Source organism: Silurus meridionalis, chromosome 10 (assembly GCF_014805685.1).
Source record: "Silurus meridionalis isolate SWU-2019-XX chromosome 10, ASM1480568v1, whole genome shotgun sequence".
Classification (NCBI taxonomy): Eukaryota; Metazoa; Chordata; class Actinopteri; order Siluriformes; family Siluridae; genus Silurus; species Silurus meridionalis.
Window position 1 is genome coordinate 4555760 of NC_060893.1, and position 21117 is coordinate 4576876.

The 21117-nt window shown below is 41.4% G+C and overlaps 1 protein-coding gene across 1 annotated transcript in view; it reads right to left on the reverse strand.

Moving 5' to 3' along the window:
• Positions 1–19725, reverse strand: part of mon2 (MON2 homolog, regulator of endosome-to-Golgi trafficking) — a 37492-nt gene extending 17767 nt beyond the window's left edge. Inside the window, 20 exon segments of the mRNA XM_046860265.1 lie at positions 342–443; positions 770–860; positions 955–1028; positions 1124–1204; positions 2435–2539; positions 2653–2765; positions 2857–3038; positions 4953–5034; positions 6113–6321; positions 6424–6577; positions 7325–7461; positions 7571–7695; positions 7789–7986; positions 8131–8256; positions 8430–8527; positions 11729–11858; positions 12866–12997; positions 13769–13896; positions 14030–14093; positions 19231–19725. Of these exon segments, the coding sequence (XP_046716221.1) occupies positions 342–443; positions 770–860; positions 955–1028; positions 1124–1204; positions 2435–2539; positions 2653–2765; positions 2857–3038; positions 4953–5034; positions 6113–6321; positions 6424–6577; positions 7325–7461; positions 7571–7695; positions 7789–7986; positions 8131–8256; positions 8430–8527; positions 11729–11858; positions 12866–12997; positions 13769–13896; positions 14030–14093; positions 19231–19341 (2442 nt within the window). The 5' untranslated portion in view covers positions 19342–19725.
• Between the last annotated feature and the right edge of the window lie 1392 nt (positions 19726–21117).

A 21117-nucleotide genomic window follows, 5' to 3' on the forward strand; every position in this document is an offset into this window, starting at 1 on the left:
AAGAGTAAATCGAGAAATTATGTCAAAATCTGTGGCACTCGTCATTATGAAAGTTGCCCATCCCTGATAGGTTTGGATCTTCTAGTTGGACGAAGTAAAGGGGAAAATTTTATTCTACTGTATCCAAAAAAAAAAAAAGTACAGTAGAAAGTACAGTAGTACTGTTTAAATCAGAGCCACACAAGGCTGAAAATATCAGGTGTCCCAATACTTTTGTCCATATAGTATAACTGACAAAAGGTCTAAACTATAAAGCGGACTCGATCTGAACTGATTGTTTGGTCCGTAATCGAAAAGGAGCTTCGTTGCTAAATTTGCAGCCAGGGGTTTTCTCCAGCTACCTCTAGCAGGTGTGCAGTAAGAGGTCTCCATAAGATTTCAATGCGGTCCATATTCACCAGGCCCGTCTCCAACAGCTTCGCAACTGCAAACAAAGAGGGCTCCTGTCGACCAGACACAACAAGTATCAGAAACTGTTTGTAAATACGCACATATATACACATTAATAATAAAGAATGCAATGGATCTGAGGAAGCTTCGTTCACGCTCAGAAGATTTTTGGGCCGTATGTTTTTTTCTCCATTAGGGGGGGTAACGTGCACAAAATCACTGTCTATTGTCAGTAATGCAGTACACCCGCAAAAAGATAGGTGGCGGCAAAAACAGGAAAACGAGTTCCCTGGCTCTGAAGCAACCTGATAAACTACCGTCATTTACAGAGACATTGTGACAATACGATCCTCCCGTCTTCGACCCGATTGACACCCACCTTGTTATTGCCGTAAGCCATCTCCATAGCCTCCATGGACAAGGAGCACAAGGCGTTGATCAGATGATGAAGAGAGACGTCGTCCAAGTACCTGCGTTCGACACGTACCATGTAAAACAGTGACAATCCTACAGTGCAGGATCATCATTTCAATATGGAATAAGGAAACATGGTGCAAAACTTACTGGGAGCTTTCAAAGAGTCTGGAGAGGATGTTGGAGATCACGGGAAGGTCTGTCATGACAGCCGTTGTTAGAACCTGTGAGGGGGTTAAATAAAAATAAAAAAAGAAATTCAGAAAGGGATCATATGTGTGGGTAAAAAAAAAAAATACAAAAATTTCATTAAACATACAGTGCTTGGACCCTCCACTGCTCTCCCAGGCTTCAGAGCTCCACCGACCCCTGGCTTCAGCCCCAAAATCCAAACCAGGTGCTGAAAAAACAGAAGTAGGAGGAGACTGTATTCAACACACACATTTATATTGGTTATAACAGCATGGTTGTGAAGTAAAAAAAAAAAAACTGATGCCATTTAGGAGTGAAACGGTTTGGTAATTGTCCCAAACGTTTCGGTAATCGTCCCAAACGTTTCGGTAGTGTGCACGTGTGTACCGAATGCATACGTTTTACTTGCGGAACAGTTCAAATCCGAGTTCTCTCAAAAACACATTAGGTGCGGACCGGAGGTTTCCACCTCACACTGGTGGAAAGGGCAGTGGGCAGAGGGCAGCGTCACTGTCGCTACACGATCTGTACCGGAGACATGACTTGTGCTGCCGCATCCTGTCGTCGCCTACGACCCAAATGGTGTCTAACAAATGTAAACAATTTACTTTTTACCCAAACAATTTGATCTATAATCGAATGTTCCAATTACTCATTATAATAAAAAAGTTGTATAACATTTTTTTCCCGGTTTCACAAGATTCAAGCCAAAAAACTGAGCCCCATAACATTAGACCAATGAAATTACAGAACGGGTTCAGGTGAACCAATGAAACTCTTTACATTAAATCAGATGCGCTCCCACTGAATCGGGCCGCACGACATCATAAATATGGATGAGGTTCATCTGACGTTTGACCTGCCGCTCACTCGGACTGTCTACAGGAAATGCGAATCATTCGTCACGCTGAAAACAACCGGGCATGAAAAAACGCACTCGTTTATTAGCCTTTGTTGTATTAATTTTGTGTAGTTTTATCAGCCTTTGTTTTATTAGTGTAGTTTATTAGCCTTAGTTTTATTACAAATTCTAAATTTTACGTTTTAGAAAACCGAATAGGGCAATAGTATGAAAACATGAACATTTTTCTATACTCAGTGTTTTTTCCCCCCCTCCATACTAATCCAGACCTGGAAATCACTCGAATCAAACAATATACTTTTTCATACTTTTCCAAAAATGCATAGGACCCCTACATAGACAATAAACACTTTCTGAATAATGGCCTGAGGTTGAACAACCTGTCTGTAGGTCAGATTTTCGAATAATGAGACCGACTTCGGATTTTGCTATAGCACAAAAAATAGAGGTGTAGTCATTAAAAAAAACAACAACAAAGTACTTCAGGGTTTGCAGGCCGGCTGATAGAAAAAATAAACAAATAAAAATCAATCGGAGAAACTTGCAACAGATGTGCACACGAGTGTGTTTTAGTACCTGCAGAGTAGCGAGCACTAGCTGCCATGAGGTTCCCAAAACAGCCCCATGACAATGAGCTAGATTCAGCAGAGTCCGCATACACTGGATGTTTTTGGCCGTGAGCTGAAACATATGTAAAGTGGAAAAAAAAAAAAAAAAAAAGTATGCAACCCCTTTAACATTAAACGACAGGAAATATGTATTGAAATAAGCGCTTGGCAGTATTTTTCTCATACCACGACAGTGCCCTGAGGTTGTGCGCTGAGTGGCTGTCCCACGGCCACCACCTGCTGATGAGACTCACTGGATGGGCTGATGATCTGCACGTTCTGGCCTTGGATGGAGTATGCTGCGACACACACAACACACATATACCATATGCAGGCAAATAGGCTCCAAACACCCACCGACATCTGACTACAAAGTCCAGAATGACTCACTTTTGTTAGAGAGGCTGGCTGCGTTGCTGGAGAGTACCGTAAGAGCGTAATGTGGGGGAAGAGAGGCTTTACAGATCGCAGTGATGAAGGCATCTCGAGGGGTCACAAGGCCAAGACGACCACACAAAGACGCCATAGTCAGTTCGGCCTTCAGGATGCTCTCTGTGGCTGTCTCGTCCGTACTTTACCCCACACACACACACACACACACACACACACACACACACACACACACATTAGGGAATGTGCATCTCCATGCGATACATACACGTACATATACACAAGATATATGTTAATTTCCTGTTCCGTCTCAAGGAAGATGCAGCTCTACCTCTGCCATGTAAATCTGTACTCTATGTGACTCTCTGTCTCTGCAGTGTTGCGATAAGTCATGTTCACCTGACAGCAGATTAAATATCGGTCGCAAATTATGGGTCGCTTTCTAAATAATAAAAGTATAGCGAGTCTACTAATGAATATATACAAATAAATCCTTTTTATAAATAATAAATAAATAAACCTTGGTGTGATTATTGACCCGAGTCTTTCCTTTGAGTCTCACGTGAATAATATCACCAGGATCACCTTCTTTCACCTTAGAAATATTGCTAAAATTAGAAATATGATGTCGTTACAGGATGCAGAAAAACTAGTTCATGCTTTTGTTACTTCTAGATTAGACTACTGTAACGCTTTACTGTCTGGGTGTGCGAGTAAGTGCATAAATAAGCTTCAGTTAGTCCAGAATGCAGCAGCAAGGGTCCTCACTAGATCTAGGAAATATGACCACATCACCCCTGTTTTAATTAGTCTACACTGGCTCCCAATCAAATCTCGCATTGATTATAAAATATTACTACTGACGTATAAAGCACTTAACGGTCTCGCACCGCAGTATCTGAGTGAACTTCTGTACCAGTATGATCCTCCACGCCTACTTAGATCAAAAGGTGCTGGCTATCTGTTGGTTCCTCAAATAATGAAGACTACAGCAGGGGGCAGATCTTTCTCTTATAAAGCCCCACAGTTATGGAACAGCCTTCCAATCAGTGTTCGGGACTCGGACACAGTCTCAGTGTTCAAGTCGAGGTTGAAAACTTATTTATTTAGTCAAGCCTTTTATCAGTAGATTTTCTTAGGTAAAGGCACAGATCTGGAGGAGCATGGATATAGAGTGTTTGGTGAACTGGTATATTTGTATGCTGTCGTCCCTCACATTCACGTTCACTCAGGTTTGTTGAGCGGTGGTGTGGTGGGTCGTCTCTTATCCCAGAGATCCCTCATGTCTGTGTTACCTTCTGGTTCTCTCTTTTAGTTATGCTGCCATAGCGAGTCTTGCCGGAGTCCAAACTGCACAGTGACATTAACTTTCATACACCAATAGTTACACTTAATAATCCATATCCTTCTCTTCCCGTCACCCTCTCTCTCTCTCTCTCTCTCTCTCTCTCTCTCTCTCTCGGTCGAGTTAAACATGCTCCTGAGGCTCCAGTGACCACTGTTCCTGCCCCTCTCCCCTCCATGGATCTTCACACTTCTGTGCAGCTCGGGACGGTCTCTCATCAACACCTTGGGTGGTTCCATATAATTCCGGAGTAGAACGGGTGCTTTTGAGGACGGATTGGACTGTAGTTGGTGTCAGCGGTCTGCTGCACTGACTCGGGAGTGCAGTTTGCTTCTGATCATCATCACTGTACCCCGCAACTTTGCATATATGCTTCAAATGGACATTTGGTGCAACCCAGGTGAGGATGGGTTCCCTCTTGAGTCTGGTTCCTCTCAAGGTTTCTTTCTTTGCCATCTCGGGGAGTTTTTCCTTGCCACAGTTGCTCATCGGGGACAAACATACTTACAAAGAACATATTTACATTTAATCACCACATTATCTGTGTAAAGCTGCTTTGAGACAATGTTCATTGTTAAAAGCGCTATACAAATAAAAATGAATTGAATTGAATTTTTACCGTAAAAATACAAATGTACACTTTTTTCTTTAAATGCAATCGCTGAATCTTACAATCCCTAACATGGTAGTAAAATGTCATTTCTTCGATACTGACGTGCCTGGATATTATCTGCAAGAAATTCCCTCTTACCTTGCGTCTAATAGGAGAGAAAGAGCTGCTAGTAGACCACACCAGCACGCGTTCACCATCTCTTCCCACACCTGGTTGGGTTCTGTAATAAAGTTCATATTTATTCATCAAATTCAAACGGACCTCAGTTGAAACGGAGATCAAGACAGGAAAAAGAACGGTGTTAAAAGATTTTGCACAAATATTTGCAGACACAGCATTGCTTTTGTTTTTACAGCAAAAGATGTGGTCCTGGAGCAACAAACCTGGTTCCATTTAATAAAGATGATGAGACCAGTGTATTATGGGGTCAGTAGACACAATAAAACGTTGTTTGTAATAACGGGACTTTTAAGCAACAAACTGAATTAAAGAAAAAAAAAAAAACACTTTAACAAACAGCACATGGCGTGAGTGATTCACCTCTAGAGGCCGCTCTTGTACTGTATAATGACAGCAGATCTTCTTGGCTGGTCCAGCAACCCGGAAAAACTATAGGCATGGATTTAGTTTTTGCAGATAGTCGATAGTTCCAGCAATGAACTCAAACTGATTTTTTTCCACAGTATAAAACAGAGGTCCCCAAACTATGGTTCACATCTCAAACATCCCTCTGAACAATGGCAGACATATTTTGAAATTATTTTAAATGTATTCAATAATAAAGGCTGGCTTTCAAACTAAAATGTCTCTTTGTTATTAATAAAGGTCGAGCCCCTAAAAGTTGATTGCTGGAACTATCGGCAAAAACCCATACCCATACCGATAGTTTTTCCTGGCTTCTGGTCCGCTGTCATGATAAGAGTGGCCTTAAGAGGCGAATCACTGATGGCACGTGTCGTTTGGTTTTACAAGTGAGACTGCGTGCTGCACTGAGAGCGCTGTTTTATATTTATTATTTATAATTTATCAATGATATAATTATATTTATTAATGACTAGATTCATATTTATTTCACTTACCACATCTCTTAAAAAAATAAAAAATATATTTAAAATCATACTAAAATCTCAACAATAATACTGGAATTCATTCTGGCCCCATGTAATATTCTGTTACAGCCCAAGCCCCCATTAAAGGAAGGAAAAATAAAGTGGCCCTCACAAAAAAACAGTTTGGAGACCCCTTGTATAAGGAAACATTACTAAATATCCTACAGATTAGATGGAAAAAGCACTTACGTGGGTCCTGAGGACTTTCGTCACGTTGTGCTGGTGGGAGACTAAGCCCTGCCTCTTCTCTGGCAACAGCCTCCTTCTCCTCCTTGGCCAGCTCTTTCTCGATAATAGACGTGATGCTTCGCACGAGATCAAGCAACGCGCTGAACGCCACAGACATCGCGTAGCCTTCGGGGATAGAAGGCGGTTCCACCTTATCCAGCATCTCCAAACTTGTGCAGAAAAAAAAAGAAAGGAAGGTGCTCAGAGAAAATCCCATGCCACATAATGTGTAGCTTTTAAACAATGTCGCGAATTGGAACCCTGTGACTGACTAGGTGGCCTTGGCGCTGCCCTGCACGCTGACGCTCATGAGAGGGATCCACATGCCACGGTACTCAAATGCAGCCGGGGTACTCAAACCCCCAGGTCCACCTGCTGCTCCTGGACCCCCCTGAGCTGCAGCCTGGGCACTGGATACTGAACCACCTGACAGGGGAAAAACACAAAAACAGAAATAAAGGACATCAGGGAATTAGAAGGAAGGAAGAAAGACAGCAAGAAAGAAAAAATATAAAAAAATATATCAAAAATAAAATAAAAAAATAAAAAGATTATATATATATATATATATATATATATATATATATATATATATATATATATATATATATATATATATATAAATATAAAAAGAGAGAGAGAGAGAGAGAGACAGACAGACAGACAGACAGACAGACACAGTATATACAAACACACACACATACAGTGGTGTGAAAAAGTTTCCCACGGGGCCATGTAGTTTTGGATTTTGTTTTCCCTTAATAATAAAATCCTTTATTTAAAAACAGCATTTTGTGTCCACTTGTGTAATCTTTTACTAATATTTAAATTAGTTTGATGACCTGAAACATTAAAGTGTGACAAAAAAAGAAGAAAATCAGGAAGGGGGCAAACACTTTTTCACACCACTGTAAGTATATAAGTTGAGATAAGATGGGATGAATAGAGGTTTATCTTATCGTACACACACACACACACACACACACACACACACACACACACACACACACACACACACGCACAAACGCATGTGCAAAACAGAGAGAGAGAGAGAGAGAGAGAGAAAGAGAGAGAGAGAGACAGAGACAGAGAAAACCAGAGAGAGACAGAGAGACAGACAGAGAAAACCAGAGAGAGAGACAGAGAGACAGAGAGAGAGAGAGAGACAGAGACCTGCAGGTGCATTAGCAGACACATTTCCTATGCTGGGTACAATGAAAAGAGACTGGATAAAGGATCCAAGCGCATTGACGATGTCTCGGAACACTTTGGTTGAGTGCTGCTTCATGTCATAAGACTGGCAAAAGGACCTACACGTAGTATAGAGACACATACAGCAAACTGATTAGTTCCAAAGACATGCACTAATCACAGGAATACTCATAATTGAGACACAGGAACTTAGAAGCAAGTTCTCACCGCAGCAAATGTGGCTGCACACAAAGCCGGTGTACCGACTCCACAGCCACGGCTCTGAGCCACTGAGGCTTCTCGCCGTCCAAGAACTTCACCAGCAAAGACAGGAAGATCTCGCACTCGGTCACCTGAACAACACCACCACACAGGTCAAGATGAGGGTACAAGAGCAGTGTGCTTCAGGGCATCTGTAATAAAGAAAGGGTGGGGAAGTTTCTCACCAGCAAGCTGTAGAAGTGCTTGATGAGCACGGAGACGACCCGCAGCAGGCGCATGCAGATGGGGAAATAGGGTTTTTCTACCGGCGCAGGCGATGCAGCACTACTGCAGCTGCCCTGGCGAAACTTGATGTTGGGCGAGAAAAGCTTGATGACCAGAGGACACACACGTTCCTTTAGCAGGAAACTGAACTCTTGGTGCTGAGGTCGTAGTCGGGGGACAAAAAGGAGTTCAAGACAATATTTAAGTATAAGACAAAGTATTGATTTTTGTATGTAGAAAAGAAATAAAAAAAAGAAAAGAAACTACGCTGAGTGTGTTTGCGCAAGTAAATGTGCACTAACTTGAAGAAAAACTCCAGGGAAGTCATTCAAGACAGACTCCAGAAGTTCCAGGCCGAAGGTCCGCGTCATCTCGGTCATTCCCACCAACCAGTAGGGGGCGTCGGCGTTCACCAACTGACACAAGTCCTATATCGCACGCGTGAATGATTAGTGAACCGGAACTAACATATGTGTATTTATATATAAAAAGGGTTAAAAATCCCCAAACTGATATTCAGGAGATGTTCTTGTGAAGAAAAATATGCAGGGAAAAGAACATTTTGGAAAAAGCAAGATGATGAAATTGGGGCTGTGAGTACCTGAAAAAGCATGTAGGCATCTTTAGCACTTGGTCTCAGGGTGCTCACGGACCTGCGGTTACTGTTAGCTTGAATAACGGGAGGCTGCTCTGTCATTCCTGATAGAAAAGTGATAGAAGATTAATGAACAAACAGGATGTAAAATTGGAGATAAAAGGATGTTTTTTATACAGAAACAATTTTACAAACCATACAAATTTTCAAAAAAAAACACAGAGATTTATATGTGTTTGTTGCATCCCGTCCCACATTTATTCGATATTTTCTGTTCTAATAACCATCACTTTTCTGGGAAGATGTTCCACTCGATTTCGGAGGGTAATTGCAGAGATTTGGGCTCATTCAGCCACAAGGGTGTTGGGAAACTCAGGTACAATAATAACAACAATACCAATAACATTAATAACGCACGGTTATGGAAAAATATTCCGGGCAATTTTAAAAAGCAGTTGCAAATTGCATTTGTACACGTCCGAGTTTTTCGCTTTCTCTGCCGAAACTCGAAGGGAATGGCAATTCCGTGTGCGTTTCGAATTTCCGATGCCTTGCGCTGATAGCTGTCAATCAAGCGTCAGGGGTGGGACTGTATTATTGGGCATGTACTTATTGGAAAGTGACGTCACTCGCAGTCGCCAGGACGCCGGTAATGGAAGATTTTGCAGAATGTTTTGAATTATGGAGATCGTCTGTGCAATCGCGGAGGACGTGGTGATGCTCTCGAATGCAAGATGACGACAGTTCATTGTCTTCGTCCAACCTGAGTGAAGTAAAAAACGGAACAACTAAAGGAAAAGGACGTCCTTTGATGGACATGGTTGTGTACTACGTGAAATGTGGTTATTCATGTGTCCAGTTTGCACGGCTGCTTGGAGGATCTCAGCGAACTGTCCTGCAGAAGACTGAAAAAAAATGTCCCTCTTTAGTTACTGTTGCTTTTATAGTATTATTTTATTATAACTATATACGTTTACACGTTTTTGCACATCTACTTGACTGTTTCACACAATTTTCGTGTTTACGATTTGTGTTAATGAAAAGTTGTACTGTAGAACATATTATACAGCAGGCTTACTGCTGATAATATCTCATGTTTTGTGTATCTTTCCTACACTGGTTTTTATGGTCTGTTTGCTCTCGGATGCACTTTATGTGGCGAGGACACTTGCGTTAGTCCTTTAGCCCTGTGTCCTTTATGTACAGTGAGGAAAATAAGTATTTGAACACCCTGCTATTTTGCAAGTTCTCTCACTTAGAAATCATGAAGGGGTCTGAAATTGTCATAGTATGGGTGCATGTCCACTGTGAGAGACATAATCTAAAAAAAAAAATCCAGAAATTACAATGTATGATTTTTTAACTATTTATTTGTATGATACAGGTGCAAATAAGTATTTGAACACCTGAGAAAGTCGATGTTAATATTTGGTACAGTAGCCGTTGTTTGCAATTACAGAGGTCAAACGTTTCCTGTAGTTTTTCACCAGGTTTGCACACACTGCAGGAGGGATTTTGGCCCACTCCTCCACACAGATCTTCTCTAGATCAATCAGGTTTCTATCCTGTCGCTAAGAAACACGGAGTTTGAGCTCCCTCCAAAGATTCTCTATTGGGTTTAGGTCTGGAGACTGGCTAGGCCATGCCAGAACCTTGATATGCTTCTTACAGAGCCACTCCTTGGTTATCCTGGCTGTGTGCTTCGGGTCATTGTCATGTCGGAAGACCCAGCCTCGACCCATCTTCAATGCTCTAACTGAGGGAAGGAGGTTGTGCAGGTGTTGAAAAACACCCCCAAAGCATGATGCTACCACCCCCATGCTTCACAGTAGGGATGGTGTTCTTGGGATGGTACTCATCATTCTTCTTCCTCCAAACACGTTTAGTGGAATTATGACCCAAAAGTTCTATTTTGGTCTCATCTGACCACATGACTTTCTCCCATGACTCCTCTGGATCATCCGAATGGTCATTGGCAAACTTAAGACGTGCCTGGACATGTGCTGGTTTAAGCAGGGGAACCTTCCGTGCCATGCATGATTTCAAACCATGACGTCTTAGTGTATTACCAACAGTAACCTTGGAAACGGTGGTCCCAGCTCTTTTCAGGTCATTGACCAGCTCCTCCCGTGTAGTGCATCTAACTTAGGATAATGAATGTAGGGGAGATGGACATTTTAAAGGCAGACTAACAGGTCTTTGAGGGTCAGAATTCTAGCTGATAGACAGGTGTTCAAATACTTATTTGCAGCTGTATCATACAAATAAATAGTTTAAAAATCATATATTGTGATTTCTGGATTTTTAGATTATGTCTCTCACAGTGGACATGCACCTACGATGACAATTTCAGACCTCTCCATGATTTCTAAGTGGAAGAACTTGCAAAATAGCAGGGTGTTCAAATACTTATTTTCCTCACTGTAGCTCTCTGTTGTTTTAGAAAGGTGGATGGATGGATGGATGGATGGATGGATGGATGGATGGATGGATGGATGGATGGATGGATGGATGGATGGATGGATGGATGGATGGATGGATGGATGGATGGATGGATGGATGGATGGATGGATGGATTTTAGTGATCACGTGAGGGAAATTATTGTTTTACAGCAGCAGCACGTTACACAAACAGTGCTCCAGCATGACAATGCCCATGTGCACAAAACCAGCTCCATGAAGATGTGCTTTACATGAGTTTGAGTGGAAGATCTCCTGCTATAGAGCTCTGATCTCAACCCTATTGAACAACTTTGAGATGAATTGGAATGACTGCACCCCAGGTCTCCTCAGCTCCTTTCCAAAAACACACTACAAAATCTAGTGGAGCTCTTTCCCTGAAGAGTGGAGGTTATTATAACAGCTGATTAGGACTGAATGTGGAATGTGATGTTTAAAAAAAAAAAAAAAAAAAAAAGCACATACTGTACTTCTGACTAGGTATCCAAAAACTTTTGGCAATACAGTGTATATATGGCTGAAATAACAATAAACGCTTTTTGACATGATTTTTCTTAGGCCATGCCACAGTTAAACTCTTTGTGAAGGGTCGGTTACCCAGTGCCGTGGATCACGTGGTCCTTAATCATTTCTAGTGGAAATATATCATCTATACATATATCTTCACCTGACTGCCTGTACCATCAGCCTCCCTACCAGAGGCACTCATCTCTTTCTCAGGACTAAAACGTTCACACCATTATTGAATCGCATCGGCCTCGGTTATGGAGACCCTGGTAGATGCTGGTAGTGGTCCCTGTTTACTACCAGCATCTCTATTCTAGTCCAGCAAATCTCTGAAATACCTTTGAATCTTTCATCCTCCGCCACCATCCTTTCGAACACCACAGTGACGACCTGCCTGACCGTCGCTGCCGCGGTGTTGTTGGTGATGTTGTCTTTAGTGAAGTGGAGACGGAAGCACAGCACGATGGCCTGGAGAAAGAAGAAGAACAGAAGGCAATGAACACAAGGAGCGCTGGAATACAGTCCCAGGCAGCCTGGAAAAAACACGTTTGCTTGCAATGGGTTAATGGAAATGGGTATACGGTCAGAATGATTTTGTGAATTTGAAAAAGCCAATCGTGCCCATTTACAGGGATCTTATCCTTATCAACCAGATACAATTTGGGCTCGGTGTTCAGGAAAAATCGACTAATATAATCGCTAATTTATGGATTTTTCCTGGGTTTTTCCCGGTTTCACAAGCTTCAAGCCAAAAAACTGAACCCCATAACATTAGACCAATGAAATTGCTGAACGGGTTCAGGTGAACCAATGAAACTCTTGATATTAAATCAGATGCGCTCCCACTGAATCGGGCCGCACCACATCATAAATATGGATGAGGTTCCTCTGACGTTTGACCTGCCGCTCACTCGGACTGTCAACAGGAAATGCGAATCATTCGTCACGCTGAAAACAACCGGGCATGAAAAAACACACTTCACCTGTGTTCTGAGCTGCACGGCATCGGGAGAAAAGATTCACTGATGGTGATTTTTAAACGCACGATGATACCAAAAGAAAAACTCCCGAGAGAAATTGTTGTGAAAGGAAGGAGGAAGACAGTGAACAATGACTTGGTAGGCTACTGTTTAGATACAAGTCGTGTAACAGACACTGTCTTTTGTTAAAGCCTGTGTAAAGTTCATTAGTTTCAGTGTAAACATTAATTTCTGACTTTGCAAACACCCTTGTGGCTAAATGAGCTCTAAAATCATTTTCCCAAGAAGAGTGGAGGTTATGAGAACATCAAATGGGGACTGAATGTGGAATCGGATGTTCAAAAAGTACCTATCTTGTCCAAAAATCTTTTTGGTCACTACTGATTTAAGCAAATTTAAAATCCGATTCTCAACATTTCTTCATTTACAATATGAAAAAAATAAATAAATAAAATACCAGTCATACATTAGAGTATTTTGGTAGCCTGACGGTACCTTCGAGAGGACTTCATCGTGCACTACTGTGTTGGTCGTAAGAAGCACTAGAACCGTTTGTAGAAGCTTTAATTCCTCCAGGCCGTTCTCCATCAGCTGCCACAGCATATTAATAATGTTTCCTGCTGCTGCCTGAAAACACACACATTCAGAGTATAATCACACAGGCACATGTTCATGGGTGCACCACTTCCATGCACATCAGATGCATGTATTACGGGCAAACAGAAAAGTGTTTGTCAGGAGCGTTTGTCTCCTATTGTCAGGAGATCTCGATGACGCCTCTGTCATTCAGGACGGGGAGTCTGAGAGAGCTAAACTGGCCGTACTCTTTAGGGTAGACAGGATGACATCAGACCCAAACAAAGTGACTGTGTGTCTTTGTGGAGAACATGTATGACTGTATTCATCTGTGATCAGCGAGTGTCTGGTGCACGATGTCCTCAACCCCCATACTATCAGACACAAATATCAATGTCTGAAGGGTTAATTTGCTAGAACACCAACCTCCAATCAAAATAGAGAGTCACTGCTTTGATTGAGGAGTCTGAGAGTCATCTAGGTATGACCCTCTCATACTGACCACTGGGTTTGAGAATTAGGATTGTTGCTCTCCACAAAGATGGCTGAGGCTACAAGAAGCTCGGTATCACCCGAAAACTGAGTTACAGTACAGTTGCCAGGGTCATACAGAGGTTTTCCAAGAAGGGTTCCAAATATATATATATATATATATATATATATATATATATATATATATATATATATATATATATATATATATATATATATGTGTGTGTGTGTGTGTGTGTGTGTGTGTGTGTGAGAGAAACAGAACACTAACAGTAAATGACATGTATAAACAAATGCACGACACCTTACAACGCAATAACGTGTGAGTACCTCAGACACCACCTCGTGGGACATGAGTCTCTGAATAGCGGCGAGACACAGCTGGGTGATTTTGGGCTCTTTGGTTCCACAGCCCATCAGGAACGGCTGCACCACCTCCGAGCTATTTTCCTTCAGAGCTGACAAAAGAGAGAGAGAGGGAGAGCAAATCATATATTAGCAAACACACTTGAAATCCTGAATCACTGTTTGGATTCTTTTTCAAACTCGGAAAGTTCAAATATCAACACGTCCAAAAACACCAAAGTTTACCAGCGAGGATCTCTGTGTTTCTTGCTGCTATCGTCTTGATCTTAACAATGCCGGACTCTGCTGCCTGGAAACCAGAAAAAAAAAAAGAGAGAGATTTATTGGAATTTTTAGGAGCACTTGTAGGTATAAGTATACAGAGATGCAGCCATTCGGTAATGATCAGTTGGATCGTTTTTCCGATATAATCTAGATATAAATATAGATAGTTTTTCCGGGTTGCAGCCGTTGCTGTAGCGGCTGCTCTTGTCATTACAAGAGCAGCCTCTAGAGACAAATAAGTGATGTAATGTGAGACTGTTATTTATATAATCAAATTTATCTTGCTCTTGAGTGACCAGCTCTAGAGCTCTGACCTCAACCGTATTAAACACCTTCGGGATAGATTTGAATGCTGAATGCACCCCATGTGCAGGTCAGGTGTCCACAAACTTTACAGTATACTTGTATACTGGTTTACAGTATAATTTGAGTTCACACATGACTTCCACTAGTTGAAGTTCTACAGGTTCATGTTCTCAGTGGTTAAGGCACTGGACTTTGGATCAGAAGGTCACAAGTTAAAAAACCCACCACCACCAACCTGCCACTGCTGGGCCCTTGAGCAAGGCCCTTAACCCTCAACTGCTCAGTTTTGACAGACAGACGGACGGATGTGTTCTATGTTTAGCATGTAAAAAGGAGTGTATTCAGGACACATGTGGACACATGGAACTGAAAGCCCTGTATTTATTTGTCCGTTTTGCCCTTTAAAGGCGGCTATCCAAGACTACAGTCATTTCAAAAACAGCGTTTTCACACTCGCGCCAGCTAATAATTAACATGAGGTTAAACAAACTTCTCAAATCTCTTCAAAGTTTCTTTACTGGACGAAGTGAGAAAAGACCAAGTGACAGTAAGAACACAGAGACATAGGAGAGCTGCTGCGGGGAATAGGGGGGAAAAAAAAAAGCACCTTTACCTGAACATTTCAGATATTTTTTTTTTATATATGATTAATTGGGGGATAATAATAAAGAGATACATTAGAAATACAGTCGTCCTCTGTTTTAGCGCGGTCGGTTGCGGCACGTAACTCCTGCAAAAAAAAACGGAGGACGGCTGTATTTCTAATATATCTCTTTATTTCTTTTTGTTTTTTTCCCCTAATTAATCAGATTAAAAAAAATCAATAAATAAGCTGTTTTGCTAATTATAACTATATAGAACCCAAAAATAAATTTCCGCGACAAATGGATGCCACCCCCCAAATTATTAGTATAATTTTTTTTTTATTGTTTAAGCCAGGGGTGTTTAAACTACGGCCCGCAGGTCAACTGCGTATCAAAACTGCTATCCGTATCAAAGTCTAAAAATATATCTCATAAAAATTTTAATATATTGTACTTCTGAGTTTCAACACAAGGTGGAGCTACTGTCTTGAGCGAGGCAGCGCCTCCACAACGCAAGCTTTTGCAAGATTTTACCAATATTAGTGCATTAAAAGTGAAAAAGTGAACATCAGGTCTTCATTGTATTTTTCTGTATGTGGCCCTCAGGAAAAAAGTTTCTATCACAAAATATCACATTCACACTGCGTACAGTACAGTAGCGTAGCCTATGCGTAGTTTCTCTGCGTGTTTATTGGTTGAAGTGTCCTAACCGCACAAACATGTACGAATTGGACGATCAATGACTGGAAGAAAGTTCTGATGAGTCCAGAGGAGACCAAAATGGACACTTTTGGCTCTAACAGAAGAACATATGTAAGATGGTGAACAGGAGAGATGATGAGAGGAAGGAGGAAAACACAGATCATCCGTCTCCATACCACCCTGTCCTCTACATCTGCCTTTTCTGTTTTCCCCCTTCCTGGTGGCTCCATCCTCAGCATTCTTCTAATGATATACCCTATGTCCCTCCTCTGCAGATGTCCAAACCATCTCAATCTCGCCTCCCTCACCTAGTCTCCAAAACGTCCTACATGCGCAGTCCTCTAATAAACTCATTTCTGAACCTGTCCACCGTTGTCACTCCTCAACATCTTCAGCTCTGCTACCTCCAGCTCCACCTCCTGTCTTTTACTCAGTGCCACTGTCTCTAAACCATACAACATCTCAGGTCTCACCACAATCCTATAAACTTTCCCTTTTACTCTCGCAGATACTCTTCTATCACAAATCACTTCTTCCACTCTTCTCCACCCACTCCATCCTGCCTGCACTCTTTTCTTCACTTCTCTAACACACTCTCTATTATTTTGCACTGTTGACCCCAGGTACCTGAACTCCTCCACCTCTTCTCCCTGCAACCGCACCCCTCCACTGCCCTCCCTCTCATTCACACACATGTACTCTGTCTTACTCCTACTGACTTTTATTCCTCTTCTCTCCAGCACATATCTCCACCTCTCCAGGCTCTTCTCAACCTGCTCACTACTCTCACCACAAATCACAGTATCATCCGCAAACATCATGGTCCACAGAGACTCCTGTCTGACCTCATCATGAAGATCTTAAACCAATAAACAAACCAAGTTTGCTGCTAAGAGCTACTAGTGTAGACCAGGACACATTTCTGGTTTCTGTAACACTACAGGAAAGTTTACAAACAAAACTCTAGAACATCAACTTTGATTAGACACATTAAAGTATGTGTTCATTAGAACCTGGAAGAAATGAAGTAACGTAGGTGAAGGTGTGGCCCTAAAGTCCTAAAGACACTGAAAAATTCATTGGTCTGTAAAACAGACGTTTCATTGTTTCACTTTTAGATTTGCATAAAAATGATGAATGAACAGGAAATACAACACTGACCGATAAAAAAGCTCCGGAGCCCAAAAAATACGGATTCTGCGATCACTAAATTGTTCTAAAAACGTCAAATATAAACGTCAAAAGCTAAAGCTTACTTGTGACTCTCCCGTGCCACCATGTGTCCCTAAATACCATATTAATTTTAAGGTAAAAAAAAAAAATAATAAAAATCTGTTTCATATGTTTCAATTTCTACTGAATACTGAACACTGAACTTGGGATGATGGTGCTGAGGGGAAACTCCCTGAGAAAACTCATATCTGGACCTCGAGTCTTCTGGGAAGGTGTTCGAGCAGCGATGACCAGTCCCACCACTGGGCTCTCTGTCTTTTTCTTTTTGTTTTTAACCATTGAAAAAGAAAAAGCGCTTACAAAAAGCTTACAGGGCGCCGAGATTCCTTCCTTTCTTGATCCTGTAGAACTTTGTATAGGAGCAAATGTGAAAAATGTCGTGTGAAGCAGCAGAGTGGACTTTCGGATATGAATCTAATGGCAAAGCTCAAAAGAAAAAAAAATAAATGATAAAAAATGTAAAAATAAATGTATAAATTAAGGTGCCATTGGCTCCTACAGGGGTAAAAAATTATAAATAAAAAAAAACAGGCACCAAATGATATTTTTACAGTGCCACATGATTTTTAAATTATATTTAAAAAGAAACATTGGCGCTTTTTCTTACAGTTTCCTTTTTTATTTATTTATTTATTTTTTTTAAATGATTTGTTCCCCTTTTTTTTTTTTTCCACTGACTGACACTGATGGTCGTAACGTGCGGAATTCACGCTTACGTACGTTTATACGGTTGCGGTTTTCTGCAAAAATAATTACTCGTGGATTCGTAATTCTCGACTTTGGTCAGAGCCGAGCGATCGTTTCTGGGGTCCGCGAATCCACACAGGACTTAATGCTCCACATGAAGACATTTCTCACCATTTCTACTAAACAAAGTTCTACAGCTTTGAATTTCTGGCAGGTTCTTCCAGGTACAACTTCATCCTGGAAGGAATCTCAGCGCTTTGTTTGTAAGAGAGTCCTGAAAATATTGAAATGCCTCCTGCATTTTTTTTTAAACGGAGAGAGAAAGAAAGAAAGAATGAGAGATTGATAGTGGGATAACTGGTCATCTAAATGTTGGAACAGCTTCCCAGAAGAGTGCAGGTTCAGATATGAATCTTGTGGTCAGGTGTCCACAGACTTTCTGGAATTGTTTTTTTTTTCCTTCACATTTTGGACCATACGATGTTCTACAGGTTCGAGTTGGGCTTTTTGGGCAGAGACAAGTTCTTCCAGAAAGAAATCTCTGCGCTTTGTAAGTGTCCTGTCTTTTGAGACAGAGAGAGAGAGAGAGAGAGAGAGAGAGAGAAAGAGAAAGAGAGAGAGAGACTGGTTATGGGATACGTCCTCACTGAATGGAGGTTCAGATATAAATCTCATGGTCACATGTCCACAAACTTTTGTCAAGACTTCATATGTTGACATTTTTCACATTTTTCACTATATGACGTTCTACAGGTTTGAGTACCTCTTTTTTTTTTTTTTTTTGGCAGGTTCTTCCAGGTACAAGTTCTTCCTAGAAGGAATCCCGAGGCTTCCTAAGCACTTCGTAAGAGTCCTGAATATGTTCCATTGTTTTGAGACAGAGAGAGAATGGAGAGACCAAGATCTGTCTAAACGTTTTTTTGAGGTTACATTCACATGCACTGAACTTCAAGCTTCATGTGTTCTGCTATATGAAGTTCTACAGGTTCTTGGAATGTGCACGTTCTTCCTGGAAGGGATCTCGGCGCATTGTACGGGTCCTGAAGAGTTTTGAGTTGGAGAAAGACGGAAAGAGAAAGAAACGGAGAGTGAGACGGTGGTGGAAAAACTGGACGTCACAGAAGGAACATCTTCCCAGGTCCAGATGTGAATCTCGAATGCGACTTTTGTCCCAGAACTTTTTTGAGGGTTTTTTTTTTTTTTAATCACAGATTCACACAAAATTTTGTGATTTTTCACAATTTCTATTACACGATGATCTACAGGTTGAACTGCAGGTACAAATTCTTCGGAAGGAATCTCTGCGCTTCAGAAGAGTCCAGGAGGAGCGAGAGTCATGGGTTTTTTTTGGAGACAGAAAGAAAGACAAAAGAGACAGAGACTCTTTTCATCATAGTTGGAAGATCTTCCCAGAAGAGTTACAGGAACTTAATCAAATGTGGAATGAGAGGTTCTAAAAGCATAAATCGTATAATCAGATGTCCACCACATTTTGCCCATACAGCGGTTCATTCTTCACATCTGGATCATGTGGAATAGGTGGATATCTCCAGCTGATCCATGAATGTTGGATTGAACTAAAAAACTATGGCTGTAAAAGACCTGGTTTAGTATAAACCTACAAGTTGTGATATGAATGAGTGAGTTTACCTCTTTGACAGGAGGAAATTTCTTCTTGCACTCCATGGATAAGGAGCGCAGGTCCGTCTGCATGTTCTCCAGTAATTTCCTCACCGCCTCCGGGCTCGTGGTCGTCGACATTGTCCCTGGTTTTCTTGAAGCGAAAATGAAAATTTACAATAAAAAGCGGTTCCCCAGTCCTGGAGAAAGAAACCAAAAAGGCCTAAGTGTTGTTCTGAAACGTTTAGGAGCCACCGCACAAACGTCCATGGACACGAATGTTCTCAGTGAAGACAAGCGATGACATAACGGCCAGCCATTGCTCTTCAGCCGGAAGCCTTGCTCTCAGCCCGTAGATCTACCATTATCATATAAACAGGCCGCGGCCCTGGTGCTACATACGCCCGCGTTTCTATTTCTCAATTCCGCACTCAAGTTCGGTGTTTTCAGCGTTCTCCATGGCAAGACCCGGGCTTCCAATCCCACAATGCCTGGGTGAATACTGACACGTCACACAGACTTCCGTAAACAGAAAAGCAGAGGCTGGGGAGAAAAACGTTAGCGCCCCCTGGTGGCTGGTCGATAATTCAGCGGTTGACGGAGTACACAAATCATGTACTTGAATAAAAGTACAAAAGTATTTGCCTTCAAATGTACTTAAGTATCCAAACTACTATGATGACTATAATGTTCCTAAAATAATTTTTGTCACAAGACTCTTTGCTTCATCAACTCAGTTTATGTGAAAAGACTCTAATGAGACCCAAACCGTTTCAACGTAATAAAAACAAATGACACAAATAAGGCCACGGGTGTTGTGGCGAGTTCGGAGTCAGGAGATTCTTCCATCATTTATTCCTCTCAAAATGTTCTGCTTGCTGTTGAACTGACGCTGAAGTGTATGTTGGTGATCAGTAGATACACCAAGCGCCATTTGAAACGAGTTCAAAACAGAGAGCGCGCTCGACCCTGATTGGTGGAAATAAAAAGGAACGACTGATTTTGCAATATGTAGTTGAGTAAATAAAAATACTTCAGTAAAGTACAGATACATGAAAAAGCTACTTAAGTACAGTAACAAATTACATTTATTTCCTTACTGTCCACGAGCCTTACTTCACTGGTGTCATCTTGAACCATCTAAAGAAGTACCAGCGCCATTTGGATCCCACTTCATGTGGAGTTTAACCATTGGACCTCTTTGAGTGTTTAAAGGCTCTGACATGGAGAAGCTGGAGTTGGATTTATGATGATCACAAATGTTGAGCTATTTTATGAGTTGCTCAGTAGCTCCTGGCTCCATAATCTCATTGCATAAGACTGTTGGAAGAACTTTACTTATAATCTTACATTCCAGTGCTCATGATAGTTCTCACTCTTCAGTGTTCTGTATTGTTTTATAGACTATAACCACACTCTTAATATCACCCAAATGAGGATGGGTTCCCCTTTTGAGTCTGGTTCCTCTCAAGGTTTCTTCCTTATAACACCTAAGGGAGTTTTTCCTTGCCACAGGCACCATGGCTGCTCATCAGGGATAAATACACATTGTTCACCTTAACTGTTAAATTCTGTAAAGCTGCTTTGAGACAATGTCTGTTGTGAAAAGCGCTATAGAAATAAACTTGACTTGACTTGACATGGCATCCTACATAATTATGACACCATGGATATTGAATCTATCCATATTATATAGAATATATAGAAGTATAACAAAGTGCCGCATCACAGACAGGTCTCTCATATAGCCAGTAATTAATGGCATTACTAAAGCAAAAAACCCAATGAACACAATTCAACAAGTCTCTTTTCACTGTAGCCGCAGCTGCACCACCCACATACATCACATCTAGCAGAAGCATCGATATTAACCTCATAAAATGACCCCGGGTTTTCCATGCATTATTTTCCTGGGGA